The sequence below is a fragment of the Dama dama genome, chromosome 3 (genome assembly GCF_033118175.1).
Source record: "Dama dama isolate Ldn47 chromosome 3, ASM3311817v1, whole genome shotgun sequence".
NCBI classification, from domain to species: Eukaryota; Metazoa; Chordata; class Mammalia; order Artiodactyla; family Cervidae; genus Dama; species Dama dama.
The window spans coordinates 46,472,150-46,488,328 of record NC_083683.1 but is presented as its reverse complement, the minus strand read 5'-3'; the positions used below and the strand labels follow the sequence as shown (position 1 = coordinate 46,488,328).

Below are 16,179 nucleotides of genomic sequence, written 5' to 3'. Positions count from 1 at the left end.
ACATAAGAGGACCTCAGCAATCTTTCCAGAGGTCACGCAGATAGTAAAGGACCGAAGAGACCCACGCCGGGCTTTGCCTTGAAAGCCCTCGTTCCTTCCACTCCCCACCCCAGCCCACGTTGCCTTTTCCTCTGTGCTAACTCACTTCCAGCTGCCTCCAAACCCCTGCCTGCTTGAAAAAGGCTCCTGAAGGCTTCATTTTCAGTCTGTCAAAGGTCATGATCACTGCTCCTGGGGTGACATGAAGAAACCCTCTCACAGCTGGAGACCTAAAGTGGCTTTGCAAAGATCTAGCTCTCCCAAAGTAAACGAACCCTGCAGGGGCCTCTCTCCCAAAAGCCAGGACACCTCCTTGGGCAGCTCCCAGCATGGAGTCTGGGTCTTCTGGGTTAGGATCCTGAGCTGCCCTTCCACATCCTGCCTTCTGCTCCCCAAAATGCACCTCCTACTCATCACCTGGCATTCTTCACTGACCTCAGACAGCCCCGTGGCCACCTGTCCATGCCCACACTGCTGCCTGGGGTTCCCATTCCACCTTCACTTCTGCCAGTTCCAGTCAAAGCAGAAGGGGACTGTGTCCTACCTCACTGGTCCCCCCCCCCGCCCTGGTCCCAGGTGGTACTCACATGACAGAACACTGGGCAAAGGATAGGTAATCCACCAACACGTCCAGGCCTTTGTTTTCATCATTCAGAAACTCCCGCACCCACCTGCAGATAAAGGAAACAGCAGAGGAGAGCGCTAATAAAGTAGGTTGAGGGGGAGAAGCAAAAGGTGCCTCTGTGAAACAATATTCCCTCTTGGATCCTCTGGAACTCAGCACCAGGCTGGGAGAATTCTGAAGATCAAAGCCTGGGTCAGGATCCCTGGGTCCCTGGGTCAGGAAGATCCCCTAGAGAAGGAAATGACAAGCCACTCCAGTATTCTTGCCTGGGAAATACCCAGGACAGAGGAGCCTCGTGAGCTACAGTCCATGGGGTCACAAAGAGTTGGACACAACTGAGCACCCCAACTCAACAGAAGTCTCAGTTAAAAGACAGGCAGGGAAGGGCAAAGAGAGCTCTGGAAAAGAGGCATACCAGGCCAAAGGGCTCTCCACCAAGTTCAAGGAAAGGTATTTTGGGAAGCGGTGAACAGAGGGATACGTGGGATTTCTGTGTGTAGTCACAGGTGAGACTGGCAGAATAGGAGAAGGATGGGGGAACAGTCAGGAATTCAAGTAATTCCAGAATGGCTCTGACCTCTAAGAGACTGAACCGGGGAGGCAGGAGGACAGACAACAGACCAGGGCACTTCCACCCTTCTGCCTTCAAGTCTTTTGAACCGAAACATCCCTGGAAGGAAAGTCAGGAGCAATTCCCAGGATTGTTACAGGACAGGTTCACTCCTGTCCTGTAGACACACAGGACCCCGAGAGAAAGAAAACTCTCCAGATGAAACCCTGACTCTCCTGTGCCCTATTCACTCTGAGAGTCTGGGGGTCTTTCCAGGCCAGCAGCACAGAACAGCCCCCCGAGGCCGCTTCTCCCCCACAGCTGGGACACCAGCGCCATGTCGGATGGCCACACCCAGGCTACAGAGAGAGGCCGGGCCGAAGCGCCAGGCCCGGCAGAGATCTGGCAGCAAGCTCTGGTGGAGGAGGCTGACTGACACCAGAGCTGCCTGAAGTTAGCTTCCTCTCTGGGGGCCGACAGGCCTCCCGTTTCCTGTCTGTCTGCTCTCCAGCTCCCCGCCCCCTTCTCATTTCCTGTCTGAGTCTCCACTGCTATTTTCGGGATCTTGACACTTTGAGGAGATGTCAAAGGGCACTTCAGCAAGGCCGTGAAACCAACACAAACCAGGAGGAGGAGGAGCTGGGGTAGCTCTGGAACCCTGCTTCCCAGCCTGGCCCGCTCCAGGCTTGAGTCCCCATCTTCCGAGGGCCTGGGGCGGATCAGGCTGCTTCGGAGGCAGGATCCCCCTCGTGCTACCTTGCCCTGGGCTCCCACCGCCCTGGAGCTCCCATAGCCCTGCCTGACAGCCTGACACACTCTTCCTGCCCAGAAATCCAGGAAGCGTCCTGGCCTTCCCATATAACTCCACCAGGGGAGCACAGTTCAAATGACAGGAGCTCCTCAAATGCCAGATGCTGAGCTGCTCCTGGGAACCAAGGACCTAGTTCGGAGCTCTAGCTTGTGTGCCAACTGCCGAGAGGCCTGGGCCTGGGAACTACACAGCTCTGGCCTCAGGGCCTGGCTGATGGCCAGAGGGGACAGCAGCAGGTAGAGGGGGCAGGCTGGGGGGACCGTCCCACACTGCTCCACAGCCCTCTCCGGGGAAAAGCAGAGCCCCCTCCTCATGCAGGAGGACTCAGTAAGGAGGACAGGAGGGCCCGAGAGAAGGAAGTAGGGAGGGGTAAAGGCCCTTCGGATGAGCGCAGGGTGGTGCTTGGAGCTGTCATCTGTGTCGCGTGTGCTCTCACACGGGGAGTAGCTGATGGGGCACTGCAGTTTTTCCTTCCTCGAGCTTCACCAAATAAAGGTGAAGGCTGAGTTACACATTTCCTAGCGGATCAGTTCTCAATGTGTGGTTCATGGATGAGGTGTGAAAGCCAGCTCTGGCCACCAAGCACAGTGACCGCGCCAGCAACTGTCCCTTTCCTGTTCTCGCCCATGACTGCAGGAGGCAGCTGACTGCATACAGGTAGCCTGCACCAGGAGCCCGGGCGGGATGGGAGGGGAAGGCAGATGATGTCATTTGGCTCTTTCTACTCCTGCTCCTGGGGCTGGAACCTGCCCAGCTACCCCCACCTCCACCCCAGGCTCAACTTTTCAGACTTCTCACTCCTGTGAGCTCTCAATGATCAGGCCAGATCTGTAGTCCTGCCTGCAGTTCTCTGTCACTTTGTCTACGTACACACACACACACACACACACTCTCTCTCTCTCATCTTCTCTCTTGCTCTCACTTTCACTATATTTACCCTGGCTGGTTACAGTTTTATGAATCCAAGACTGTAGCTCTTTCCCTCTATCTCATGCATTAGCCCTGTGCCTGCTCAGCAGGTTGTGGTTCCCCACTCCTCTGGAAGAAAAAAAAAAAGACTCATGTAGTTTTTAGGGGCCTAGGCAATAGGTTGACAGGACCTGGGTCTGGGACAACAGAAGACGTTCAGCAGCTGGTCCACCTGCTTTAGATCTTCCCTGAAGTTTCAGGAAGCTGCTTCTGCTCATGAACTAAAATTGTCTTATAATCAAGCAAATAGTCTTCTGGGCACCAAACAGTCCACAAACCAGGTCTCAGCAACCCAATGCAATACATTCCCCCATTCCCAGCCTTCTCTGGGCCTCCCTTGGCCCAGCCCCAGGCCACAGGCAGACTCCAGTCTCAGCTGCTGTGGGAACGTCTTCCACTCAAAGCCACAGACCGAGGACCCCAGGAGAGGCCCCAGGCTTGCCAGCAGCATCCAGTCAGCAGCTGGCAGAGCTGAGGGGGAGAAAAGCCAGAAAAGGAACAGTCTGAAGCCCTCTGGGGAACCAAAAGGCATTCGTGAGGCAGCTCTGCCCCACAGCAAGGAGATAAACAGGCAAACAGGCGTCCTCCTCAGTGGACGCCGGGTCCTAAGCAGCCAGGTGGAAAGGCTCTGATGGTCAAGGGTGACTCACCCAATGTGGTTGGTCCGCAGTGAGATCTCCAGCTCTCTCAGGACTTTGGTTGACTCCTGCACTCTCCTCCTGAATTTCTGTGAATGTAGGATTCTCTTGTCACTGATGGAGGCCCCCAAGTCAACTTTACAATACAAGCAAAAGGGGCAGAAAAGGAAAGGGAAGGCACCCAAGAGGGTGGTGACAGTCCTTCCATCTGTTCCTAGCCAGCCACTCCCCCACAACACAACACTCCCCCAGAACACAAAAACCCAACTCCTGCTGCTCAGAACAGTCCTGACCCATGTCACAGGGTTTGCCCCTAAACCCCACAGGACTGCAAAGGACAGCAAGAGGGGGCTACCCTGCTTCGCACCTCACCTTCCTAGTTACGCTGGGGTCCAAGAAGCTCTGGAGTTTCTGGATGTACGTGTGGGGAGGATTCTTCACCTGGAATCGTTCCTGTGAGGGAAACATGTGTGTGCACGCAGACATTCAGGCTTCTGAGAAGAGTGCTGAGGAAGCAGGGCACCCACAGTGTCTGATGTGAGGGGACTCCTTAAGCTCTCACCTGGCCCTTAACATCCCCCACATCATAAGTTCCCCTCCGTGACTTATCCTCAGGTACTTCTTCTCTGTTGCCATCTTCTCCTCCTTCGATGAGTAATTTTGAGTTACTGAGTAGACTCAGTAACCCTGAGTCTAAAGTAATTTTCTATGTTAACAATTAAGAGGCTGCTTGCAGCCAGGCCTGTCTGAGCTTAAAAACTCATGATTTGTTATCTTCAAACGTGCACAGGGGAAAAAGCAAGGCCACAGGTGCAAGTTCTTGATTCTGAGCTAAGTGAAAATCTCTCGTTTCTCTTCTGGCTCTAAACACTTTCATGTAGAGAGAGCTTCCAATCCTCACATTCTGAGATTTGGGAACAGAAGACTAGAGGACCAGGCTTCTCATTACTACAGGCCTGTAAATAATGGGGAAAAGGCTGCTATTCGCCAGGTCTGGAGCAGAGTGAAAGACAAATGGCGCTTTGGATTCCTCAGCCAGGCACAGCCCTCACCCTGGTTGGAAAGGCAGAAACAGGTTCTGCTGGGGAAACCACCAAACTCCTCCAGAGCAGACCTCACAGCTCAACAAACCTCAGTGGGAAGAAATCAAGACAGTGCTTTGTGGGAGCTAGAGGGGAAGCTGGCCTACCAGCCTGTGTCTGTTAGGAAATTGCTTTTAGAAGAGGAAATAAGCATGGGCTGAGGCCAAGACCAGGCCAGGGTTCCTCAAGGGACCCCAGGGCTGCGGTTAATGCCCAAGGCCCTGCCGCCGTGCCCAGCCTCACTTTCGGTCCCAAACCCTGTACCTGGTCACAGATGAGGTCCCACTTCTTCTCGTTGTCGTACTGCCGCAGAAGCCGCGCCTTGTCGGGAGGCAGGTTCATGGAGCTCTGAGGAGAGAACCTGAGTCAACAGGGCTGACAGGCTTCCCTCACGCCTGAACCCTCAGGTTTCACCCTGACATTCCATGGCTAAATAGGAAGGCTTAGAGGTACACGACCATCTTCCTCTTTCCCCTTCATGTTTGGTTCAGTTTGGTTGAGCAGCGTCTTCCAAACTACAGGTTGTGGAATCGGTGTAGTCAGTCAAGAGTAACTTTATTTTGAATGAGAATGAACAGATTGAAACAGAACAAGAATTTAAGATATCAGAATTGATTGCAATTAGGAAGTATAAATAATGCTTCACAAAGTTTTTGCTTCATGAACAAAACACATACACAATGTAAGATGTGTTTCTTAACATGGGACTGGTCAAAAAAGTTTGAAAGTCACCAGTCTAAAGTGACAACATCAATCAATTTTCCCCCACAGTCTGAGAGCTGGGCAGGCTTCCTGTACCACACACACCCATGGGTGAATCCTGAGCCACCCATACATAGCCTGTGCAGATGCTACAAGTCTAACCCCTTCCTTCACATCCAGGACACCAGGGAATGAGCAGAACATCAACATGAAGATTACTGCTCAAGTTTTTAAGGAAACAGTTTACAAGATTTCAGTACTTTAATCATTAGTGCTAATTACTTATGACTTATGACACAGCTCCCAACTATTTAAGACACAGTGAAGTGTCCCAACCCCTCACTGAGACACTCTAACTGAGAGTACAGGACAGACCAGGAGTCATTTTATTTTGTTCACTACCATTTGCTGAAGGAATACATGAATACAAGTGTAAGTGAATAGAAAGCCAAGACATCCAGGGGCAAGCCCCACCCAGACCAGCAGCCCTACTGACCCCTCCTCTCCCGCTCAGGTCCAGCCAAGCCCCCCCTCTAACCAATCTGGCTGCCTTGGCTGCAGGTCACAGTAAGGCCTTCCTCTCATCTTCCTCTCCCTTACCTACTGCTCCAAGCTCAGCTCTAACTTCCAGGTAAACAAAGTGTGACCACCTGGCTTATCTCTGTTGGGTCCTTGACATCCTTGTCCCTGGGGACACAGATTGTATGTGCCCAGGATCCTGAGGAGTCATATTGGCTCCGAGTTATTCCAAAAACAGCAAGAGTATCCTGGGAGTAGGCTCTCTGTTTTCTAAGAAACTGAAAGAAAATCCTTAAACATAGTTTATTTCTGTTACATGTATCTATTTATTAGGTATTTATTTACATACATGCTATTAAGCCAGTTGTATGCTCATCTAAGGGCTTTCCAAGCGGTGCTAGTGGTAAAGAACCCGCCTGCCAATTCAGGAGACATAAAAGATGTGGGTTTGATCCCTGGATTGGGAAGATCCCCTGGAGGAGAGCACGGCAATCCACTCCAGTATTCTGGCCTGGAGAAAACCATGGACAGAGGAGATTGGCAGGCTACGGTCCATACAGTCACAAAGAGTTGGACACGACTGAAGCGACTTCACACACACACACACACACACACACACACACACACACACGCTCATCTAAAGGACTGACTGTACCATTATTCATATGCCTCCAACCGCTAATGACGTCTAACCCTATGACAGGCACCAAGTGGAGGGTAAGCTGATGGTAAACCTATGGTTAAGAGGTCCTGGTTGTGGGGCTTCCCTGGTGGCTCAGTGGTAGAGAATCCGCCTGCCAATGTAGGAGACACAGGTTAACGATCCCTGATCCGGGAAGACTCCATATGCCATGGAGCAATCAAGCACATGCACCACAACTACTGAACCTGTGCTCTAGAGCCTGGGGGCTGAGCTGCAACTACTGAAGACTGTGTGCCCTGTGTTTTGCAACAAGAGAAGACACTACAATGAGAAGCCTGTGCCCTGAAACAAGAGAGTAGCCCCTGCTCGGTGCAACTAGAGAAAAGCCCGAGCAGCAACAAACATCCAGCACAGCCAAAGATAAATATATTAAAAAAAAAAAACAGGTTCCGGTTCTGAGCTCTGGGCTAAGCTTCTGGCTGGAAACAGGGTCATTATGGCTTGAAAAAGGAAGTGGAGTTGGGATCTCTGTTCAGTGTTTAGAAATGGAAGAATTTAGAAACCTAGAAGAGAAGAAAAGAAGGGGAAGGGACCACCACGTCACCCTTCTCCCCATGGTTGCTCCCGCCCTGTGAATCTGCCTGAGCTTCGGCAGAGAAGAGGAGCTAACCGAATCCACCCCGCTGCTGATGGAGCAGGCCTGGCCGGACAGGCAAATAGAACCCCAGGTGTTCTCTTTGGGACCACCTGGCTAAGGGCCGATCTCAGCGTGTCTGTGTGGCCAGCAGGAGGCCACCACAGAACAGGGACCCGAAAACCAAAGGTGACCTGGAGCAAGTTCTCCCACCTAAGCAGGGCCAGGTTGCAGCTTGCAGCGTTTGTGAGACTAGGCCTGGTTCTGGCCCTGTGCACGGCCTGAGGTGGCTTCACTGTCCTTGTGCCCCCCTCTCCCATGTCTGTGCCATGAAGGCAGAAAACAGTCGTCTCCCCTGGAAGCACGTGACTCGCGAAGGGGAGGGGGAGCTCGTCTCGGCTGTGGCAGACATCACATCCCGTCTACACCAACTTCCTCCCTCAGCCACCCGCTGGCAGCTGCTGGGGCCTCACACTTCCCTACCAGGTGAACCGCTGAGAAAACGTCTGGTCCCCCGGGACTTCAAAGACGAAGCAGGGTCACCACCTCTGGGAACCCCAGCCTAAGAGCATGGAAGAGGAACCTCAGGGAACTGGCCAGACTTTAGATGCACAGGAGAGAGGGATGCCAGCAAATGGAAACCAGGGGCAGGAACATGAAGCAGCTCTGACCACAGGCCCACGTCCTCCGGTCTAGAGCTCTGGGTAACACTTCAGAGCAGTGAGGGTAGTTTTCTCTCCTTTGTGACTGAAGTGTGACGGGCAAGGAAGTGGGTGGGGGAATTCCCCAGCCTCCAGCACTCACAAGAAGTCAGTCATGGACTGTGGGGGGTGGGAGCCACCCATCACGGGCAGGGCCAGGGTTTGGCAGTTCTCTCCCCACCAGACCATGGCATCGGGGCCCCTGCCTCCAGCAGATATTGTGTGTGAGGCCAGCAGGGCTCAATGTCCTGAGGAAGGGCAGCTTCCTGAGTTCCGGGGACAGCCAGGGAGCAAACCTGCCAACCTTCCTTCCGGTTTCAGTCAGAGGTTGTTTCCTTGACATTTTCCTGCTGTGGCTCCACTGAGACCACAGGCTCCCTTGAGGCAGACGCCAGGCTGAGTTCTTGCTAACTCCTCTTGGAGACCCTCGCTGAAGAGAAAGGAGACTCGGCTGTTTTGGAGCAGAGGACACTGGATGTGGAATCAGCGAGCTCCAGATCAACTTCAAGCTCTTCAGAGTCACAGAACCTCAGAGAGCTCATTCACAAAACGGAGATAATCCCACCACTTCACAGGGTTTTATGAGGATTAAATGATAAATACTTTAGGTCCTAGTGAGTCTGGAACACTGTGGGTGTTCAACACACTTCCCTCGCCGCTCCTCCTAGAAACCCTGAGCGATGCTCTGACATCCCAAGGACCTGCCCTCTTGCTCCTTGGTTAGCCTCTATTCCTGCCTCTGTCCCTCCTCCTTCAGCTCTGCTTCTCAACACTCTGGGGACAGAGCAACCCCTCACCCCTGCTTTGATCCTTTGCTGCTAAGACTAGGAGGCAGTAAAACATCACTGTCCTTGGGGAGGGAGGGGTAGACTCCAGCGAGATGGGAGAAGAGGAACTCAGACTCAAAGCAACTCTGGGACTGATTCCTAAACCAGAGGGAACCAGCCAGAAGTCTAATAATAAAAACTTATAACAGAAAGAAGCTGAAAGGGGTGGATCTGATGTTTCTCCAGCAAGGCGGCTCTGGTTTACGGCCAGTTTGAGACCAGACCGAGCGCCCTGCTCAGGGGCCAGCCCCTTCCATGGGAGCAAGGGCCCAGTCCCCCCAGCGAGGCTTCCTTACTTCCCACACGACCCTGTTGGCCCCAGAGAAGCAGAGGCGGCGGGAGCTGGCTCTGGTCACAGAGGTTCCTTTCCCTTTCCTGCTCTGCACCCCCAGCCGGTTAGCCCCTCCTCGCTTCCTTCCCACTGCAGGGGAAGGGAAATGCCGGTGGGGCTGGAGTTTCCTTCAAAGCTGTGGGTCCTGTACTGGGACTCACCCCTCCTCTGCCAGTCTCCTTGGGCCAGGCCTGGGGAAAACCCAACACACAGAGATAGGAACCACCCAAAATTCTCAGCTGCCTCTACTGGTCCCAGTCAGTCATGATAAATTTCAGGATCAGAAAACGGCCTGAGGAGAGAAAGACAGAGAGAGATGGCTGAAATGTTCCTGCAAAGGGGATTCTGGAGACTTAAGGGAAGGCAGGCAAGGGCTGTTCATTTTGAGCAAATATAGAATGTGAGTTGGTGGTTTTCTTAATGTTTTCCCTCTCAGAACCACCTCCCCACCGAGGCCCTTATGGCTGGCCACTTCTCCCTGGAGTAGTAGCCGCAGTCGCCATGCTCAGCCCATGGGGAAGCTGAGTCTAGAACCTCCCCAGAGGTGAACTGAGGCACTGTCCCAGGCACCACATGCTACTGAGCCCTGGCCCCTGGTCACAGCTGCCAGCGAGTCCTCTCGGGCATCTGCAGGTCAGCCCATTATGCGGATGGCAGAGGAGAAGGCGGTGAGGAGGTACGAGGTGTGGGAGTCCAGGAGACTGCTGGAGGAGCAGCTGGAGTACTATATTCCCACCAGGAGCCCCTCACAAACCAACATCTCTGCCCACAAGTCAATGGAGAAGCAGGCAACACTGGGCACAAAAGCCCACGCCTAGCCGCCAAATGGACCCAAGGTGAGGAGTGGCCAGGCCTCCCCTCCACACGTCTCTCCTGGTGGGCAGTAGGGGCAGCTGTGGCCAGCTGGGTGCTGCTCCCAAAGGGCAGGAGCCCAAGGAGGTGGGAGGCACCATTCCTGCTACCCCGGCCCCCTCAGCGGCCATAGCCAGCCCTGCCGCGGTAGCAGCTCCCAGACAATGAGAGTTATTTTCAGCCAGCGCTTTAACACAAGCCAGCTGGCCAGGGTGCAGGGCGGGAGGCTCCTCCACCCGGCCCGCCCAGACAGCAGGCCCAGCCCGGTGCTTACGCTGCCGCCCGCCTCTGCGTCACTGTTTGTTTATCACTGTTTCAGCGCAGCTCCTCCCAAAACTGCCCCCCCAAACTACAATATTGGCAAAAGGAAAAATCAAAAAAATCAGAATGTTTGAGCAGAGGTCCAAGAGCTAAAATTAAGAAGGTCCAGACATGGGAAGCACAGCTTCCCCAGCCCCGTGACCGGTGGGTGTAGCACAGCGAGGAAGCGGGCTGGGTCAGTAGCCAGGTCTCAATGCAGCCCCCACAGACAGGCCGAGCCAGGCTCTGCGGCCAACCTAGAAGACGAAGTGCAGGATGGCTCTCCTCGCCTTCCTCCCACCCATCCTCCTTTTCAGAGCTCAGGTTTGGAGAAGATAACATGAGACAGACAGAGCCTGGAAGGAGCCCGAGTCAACCGGGAAAGGCTCTGGGAGAAGAAGTGCCCTGCCGCAGAAAGGAAATCACAAGAACAGTTCCTGACACTTGGCTGGAGGAAGAGGGAGCCCTGCCCATGATGGAGTGGGGTGAACACTTGAAGAATAGGAAGGAGTGGACCGGGAGCACTCACCTCCCTAGATGCGGGGCCTGGTGCCGCCAAGTCCCACGGCCTCAACAGAGCAGCTCCCTGCCTCCCCCCCTCCCTCCATCTGCAGCCCCATGCACAGGGGCTCATGGGTGTGACACAGCGCTCACCACACACACGGTGTCCCCAAGGCCTGAGCTGCCCGACTAGACTTGTGGAAAATTTACCGCGGTACCTTATGACAAAAGACATCGGAAAAGTGGGTGCTCCTTGACTTAAGTGTCTGTAGCAGCTTAGGTCTGACTTTCTGGTTTTGTTGGCTTGAAGCTATCACTTTGGGGACAAGCTGCCAGTGAAAAGCCAGCTTTCAGAGCCCTGTCTGGAGAACGTGCTTCTGTGGTCACTGATGACTCTCTAACCAGAAATGACTTGCTGAGCAGTTACGGGCCAAGTCCCTGAGCAGCCTGGAGGAAAAAGAGATGGATTTGCCAGATGTCTCAGGCTGAGCTCCACAACTCACACCAGGGAAGTTGAGTAAACGCGAGGTCCTGGAAGGCCGGTGTCAATCAAACGAAGAGGTGGCTTTATCCAAATGCAACTGTACCCCAGAGGCCTCCTCCGCACCGTGGTAGACTCCCGCCTTGGATCCTGAACTGGCGCAGAAAGTCCGTTAGGCCCCCAGGGCCAGCAAAGCCCCCTAACTCTACTCTCTGCCACGCTGTCGGCCTTACACCTGACATCAGGTGACCTGGGCAGGTAACCTGGCCCTGGCTAAGGACGCCCTCTTGGCCTACTCAGTCAAGAAGCATATACTCTGGAATAGAAGAACTCGTGTTAGCTACGGGCCCCAAGCCCCAGCTTAAAAACACCACTGCCACAGCAACTTGATCTGTCTGCTGGCTCCTCAGCCCCTCCTCGCGGTTAGCCAGACCCACACACTCCCCAGTTACGCAGAATGGAAACTATTCTGCTGGGGGCAGCTGGCTTTTCCAAAGCCAAGGAGTCTTGGGGTAGACTTACATTATCCCTGTAGCCAACCGAGGTTGACCCTTCCCTTTACCATATTCTGCCTTCCCACAGGGGGAGCCCTTAGGTAGTGCTGCCTCAGAGGGAACACAACATTTCTGGAGTTATACCCCACAAAAGGCATTTTCCTCTCTCTCCTCGGACCACAGGCCATTACTCACTAGGACCCAAGCGTGCCTCTCCCAGGGTCTCTCATCCATACCTTTTCTTCCCTTCCCATGGCCACCATCAGATGGGCCCTTGTTATGCACTCCTGACCTTCTGGGATAAACTTCTAGCTGGCATCCCTACTTCCAGCCTGCATGTGGATGGAATTTCCAAACTTCCTAGCACATAAGATAAATCATCCTTCTTTTCAGTTCCGAAATCTCTGACTCCTTACCATTTACACAAGAAAACCTAAACTCCTTGGCTGACTGTTCTCAGCATCTTAGATAAGAAACAGCTTCAGAGCTAAGATTTTTTCCAGGTTGGCCCCAACATCTCTGATCAGCGTATTGTCTCCTGGGTTCTCTTGGAGCAGCTACTCTGGTCATAGGATTCACTTGTAACTCATGTTTCCCAATCTTCTGAATCCTTACCTATTACGACTGGACTCAAAATCCAACTCTGTGTCTACCCATCATAGCTTGGTCCCTCTTCTGAGCTCCAAAGCATAATTGTAATGTGAAGAATGATAAGGCGGAGACCTGCTTGTTATCCCCAACCTCCTCTCATCTTCCTTATTAATGAACCTCCAATGCTTAGCTGAGCACTTGGCAACCCAGAATTAATACATGTCTTTAAACAACAAGGTCCTACTGTATAGCACAGGGAACTAAATTCAATATCCTGGGATAAATCATAGTGGAAAAGAATATAAAAAAGAATGTATATATGTGTATAACTGAGTCACTCCACTGTACGGCAGAAATTAACACATTGTAAATCAACTATACTTCAGTAAAAAAAAAATTTTAATACAAAGAATTAATATATTTCTCATCTTTCCTAGCATTCAGATGTGGCTATGTGACCATGTGGGATGTGAACAGAAGTAGTGTGTATAACTTCTGAGAAGTATCATTAAAGGGAGGGAATATATCTTTTTTTCTCCTTTCTGCTTCCAGCTGGCTGGAATGCAGAGACAACAGCTGGAACTTCAGCAGCTATTCTGGAAAATGAGGTGACCTTAGAAATGAAATCCAGATGAGTGAAGCAAAGAGAAAGAAAATACCTGGTCACTGATACTATGGATCTCAACACAAATTGAATGAGGTCATATAGTGCATTTTCATGTGTGTGTTTCCTTTATTTCAATTAGAATACAACTACTGGAGGGAAGGGGTCATGCCTTATCCTTCTTTGAGTCATGTGCAGGTGCTTAATAAATAACTGATTGATCCTGCTACTACCTCATCCATCACCAAGTCCTTTGTTCAGTCCCTGGTTATTTTTGGAGGGGATTATCCAACTTCTTACAATTGTCCTTGCTATTTCTGGTCTTATAATCTGCCTTATGTGCTACAGCCCAAATCAGTTTCCTTAAATGTTGCTTCTCCCCCACAGCAAATTCCCACTTCTCACTGGGTTTCAACTCTGTCTTTCAGTTCATGTTATAAGTCTAAGATACTCCCCTGACTCGTCGTCTAACCAGACTCCTCTTAAAGTCCGCTAGACCACAAGCTCCTGAGCACAGGCATCATTATAATCAGCTTGTGGATCACTGCAGTAGGTACTCAATAAAGATTGAGCAAATTGAATTTCCCCATACATATACTCTTCATCCACTCCCTAAGATTTCTCCTTCATCATCCTCAGAGATCATCTCCTTCCCAGTCGCCAGCCATGACCTCATCCAATTCACAAGGGGAGAAATCCCATCTTCTCTAGCAAATCTGTCATAAGTAAGAGTGGGAAGGTTTACACTCTCCCCTAAAAGTGTCTCTACACATTCCCTAATGCTTTTAGCATGTGTTCATGGAATTGTGATGTACAGCTAATGTCTCTTCACTTTTTCTTGGGCGTTCAATAAATATCACAAATCTCAAAGAGTGGCTAAAGCACAGAATGAGGAGCCACACTGCCCTAGTATGAATCCTGGTTCCACCACTTACTAGTGTGGCCCTGGGAGAGTTATTTAATTTCTATGAGCCTCAGTTTCCTCATCTGTAAAATGGAGGTATAAATAGTACCTACTTCTTAAGGTTGCTATGACAATTAAATAAGTTAATATACATAAAGCATTTAAATCAGAATTAGGTAATAAATGTTACACATAAAGCTAGCTGTGTTCTTCTTGGTTTTTTGTTTGTTTTTGGTTTGGATTTCTTATTCAACAATTAGCACAAAATAACTATATGCCAGTCACTAAGCTAGAAGCTGGAGATATAAAAATAAATAAGGTAGGATCCCTACATTCAGAAAGTTTATATCCAGAGGGCAAGGTAGATCAGCAAGCCAGGGATGAGTGCACACAGTACTGCTGTCAAATAGCTGCATATGGCACTGTGGGATCCCAGGGAGGCAACGGAACAGAGGAGTCAAGTAAGGCTTCCTGGAAGAAATGCTACAGGATTTACTCTTAAAACATCAAGCAGGAGGAAGTTAGGCAAAAGCAATTAAGCAGGGGAAGATGGTGATATTCTAGGCAAGGACATGGCATTTGCAAGTACACAGAAGCACATAACACCACAAAAAGTCCAGGAGTCTTCAAGTGATCTGCAATAACAGAACGAAAGCATAGTTGAGGAAATTACAGCAGGCAGGGAATGGCCAGATGACACAAGGTCCTAGGAACTAAGGTAAATCAGTGGGCCTGAGAAGGATACTAATGACACTACTATTAAAATGAAAAATGGAATAATGACAAAAGCTAATAACATTTATTGACAAAACTGAGATAAGAACTCTATATAAATTATCTCATTTAATTCTCACAACTAGCCTATGGAGTCAGGACCAAAATCATTCCTATTTTACAAGGGAGGAAACAAAGGCTCAGAAAGGCAGGCCAAGGAACTTGCCCAAGGTCACACAGCTAGTACATGATGGAGTTGGGGTTTGAACCTGGGTCTGACCCTGACTTTGTATTCTCACACAATGCCTCCTCTGAGACAACCAATTGTTTTAGCGTTTCTCTGAACCTTTCCAGATTGCATGCATCCTTCAGGATTAATATGATCAAGGTGCCTCATGAAGCCCCCTTCAAACAACCCACACCTCTGCACACTCCGTCCCTTGAACTTCTGCAGGGCTACTGCCCTCGCTTCCCATCCACGATTACACTCCATCATTCCTTTAGTGTATTCTAGGCACCATACACTGTGCCAACTGGAAGTCTTGTTTTGTCTGGAAATAACTCTTACATGTTTACCAAAAACGGGAAAAATTGTGGCTTATAAATATCTACTTTGGGCTGAGCTAGATCTTTTAATTGTAAGATTTAATGAAAAAAAGATGATTTCACTCCCATATTACTACTCACCTTTCACATTCTATTTCTTGAACTAGACTGTAAGCTTCCTGAGGGCATGGACTTTTCCTTGATCTCACATGTTCCTAGACAATCTGACATACAGAAGAAGTCTAAAAGGTGGTGTGAGTTGCCCATGTGGCCTGCTGGGGACAGCACTCTACCCCACCCAGTACCACTGGGTCTGGATTTCCAGGAGTCTCATTATAAATCCAGGAGCTTATCATCAAGTCATAAAACCTAATGAATCCCTTCCTACATCCAGACTGCACGTGGGAGAGGCATGACTCCTGCTTTATGGAAGGACAACTGAGGCCCAGCACCAGTCATATCAGCTGGGGAGAGGCACTACAAGTCTTTTATCTCTCCTGGTTTTTCCAATTGCTCTCAAGTAGGGGTCCATCTCAGGGCCTCAGAGCACCTCGCCTCTTTGGGGAGGAAACATAAAGACCCCAGTCTGCTCTTGATCCACAACCCACCTTCCCAACATTGTCCCTCCCTCATACTTGTTAAGGCCAGAGCTTGACACAGGGGTCATGACTACCCACACCCCCAATCCCATCTTTGAGTGTCGCAGGTTTTTGTATCTCATTTGATTGTCCAGCCAGAAAAAATAAAACAAAACAAAACAAAACATCTGTTTAGAGGCAGCCTCATAAGAGTTCCCACCCCTTGACCCAGAGAGACTCTGAACCTTTGCTTCTCTCAATGTCTGACATCCTAGGTGCCATAATCACTCAGGGCCACCGATGGGGAGGAAAACATTACTGAGCGTCTGTTACAGGCCAGGCACTGTGGTCACTGCTCTCAATAACCCGTGGAGGTTAAGTGGTGTTATGCCCGTTTAACTGGTGAGAGAATTAAAAATCTGAGACCAACTGGCTCGAAGTCATACCGAATGAGGCAGAACCGAGATTCAAACCCAGATACGTGGCCTCCAACAGAACGTTTGACAGGACATGCCTTTTTCTGCCATATCTTGCCATCTCCTT

General features: G+C 50.8%; 1 protein-coding gene across 5 annotated transcripts in view; it reads right to left on the bottom strand.

The window, feature by feature from the left end:
• Positions 1-16,179, bottom strand: part of FMNL3 (formin like 3) — a 51,401-nt gene that overhangs the window by 15,100 nt on the left and 20,122 nt on the right. For all 5 annotated transcript variants that reach the window (XM_061128314.1, XM_061128321.1, XM_061128330.1 and 2 more), the window contains exons 2-5: positions 4,979-5,062; positions 4,005-4,085; positions 3,645-3,721; positions 627-710 (exon numbers count right to left, since the gene is read on the bottom strand). In XM_061128314.1, coding sequence (XP_060984297.1) covers positions 627-710; positions 3,645-3,721; positions 4,005-4,085; positions 4,979-5,062 — 326 coding nt within the window. The remainder of the gene's footprint in view (positions 1-626; positions 711-3,644; positions 3,722-4,004; positions 4,086-4,978; positions 5,063-16,179) is intronic.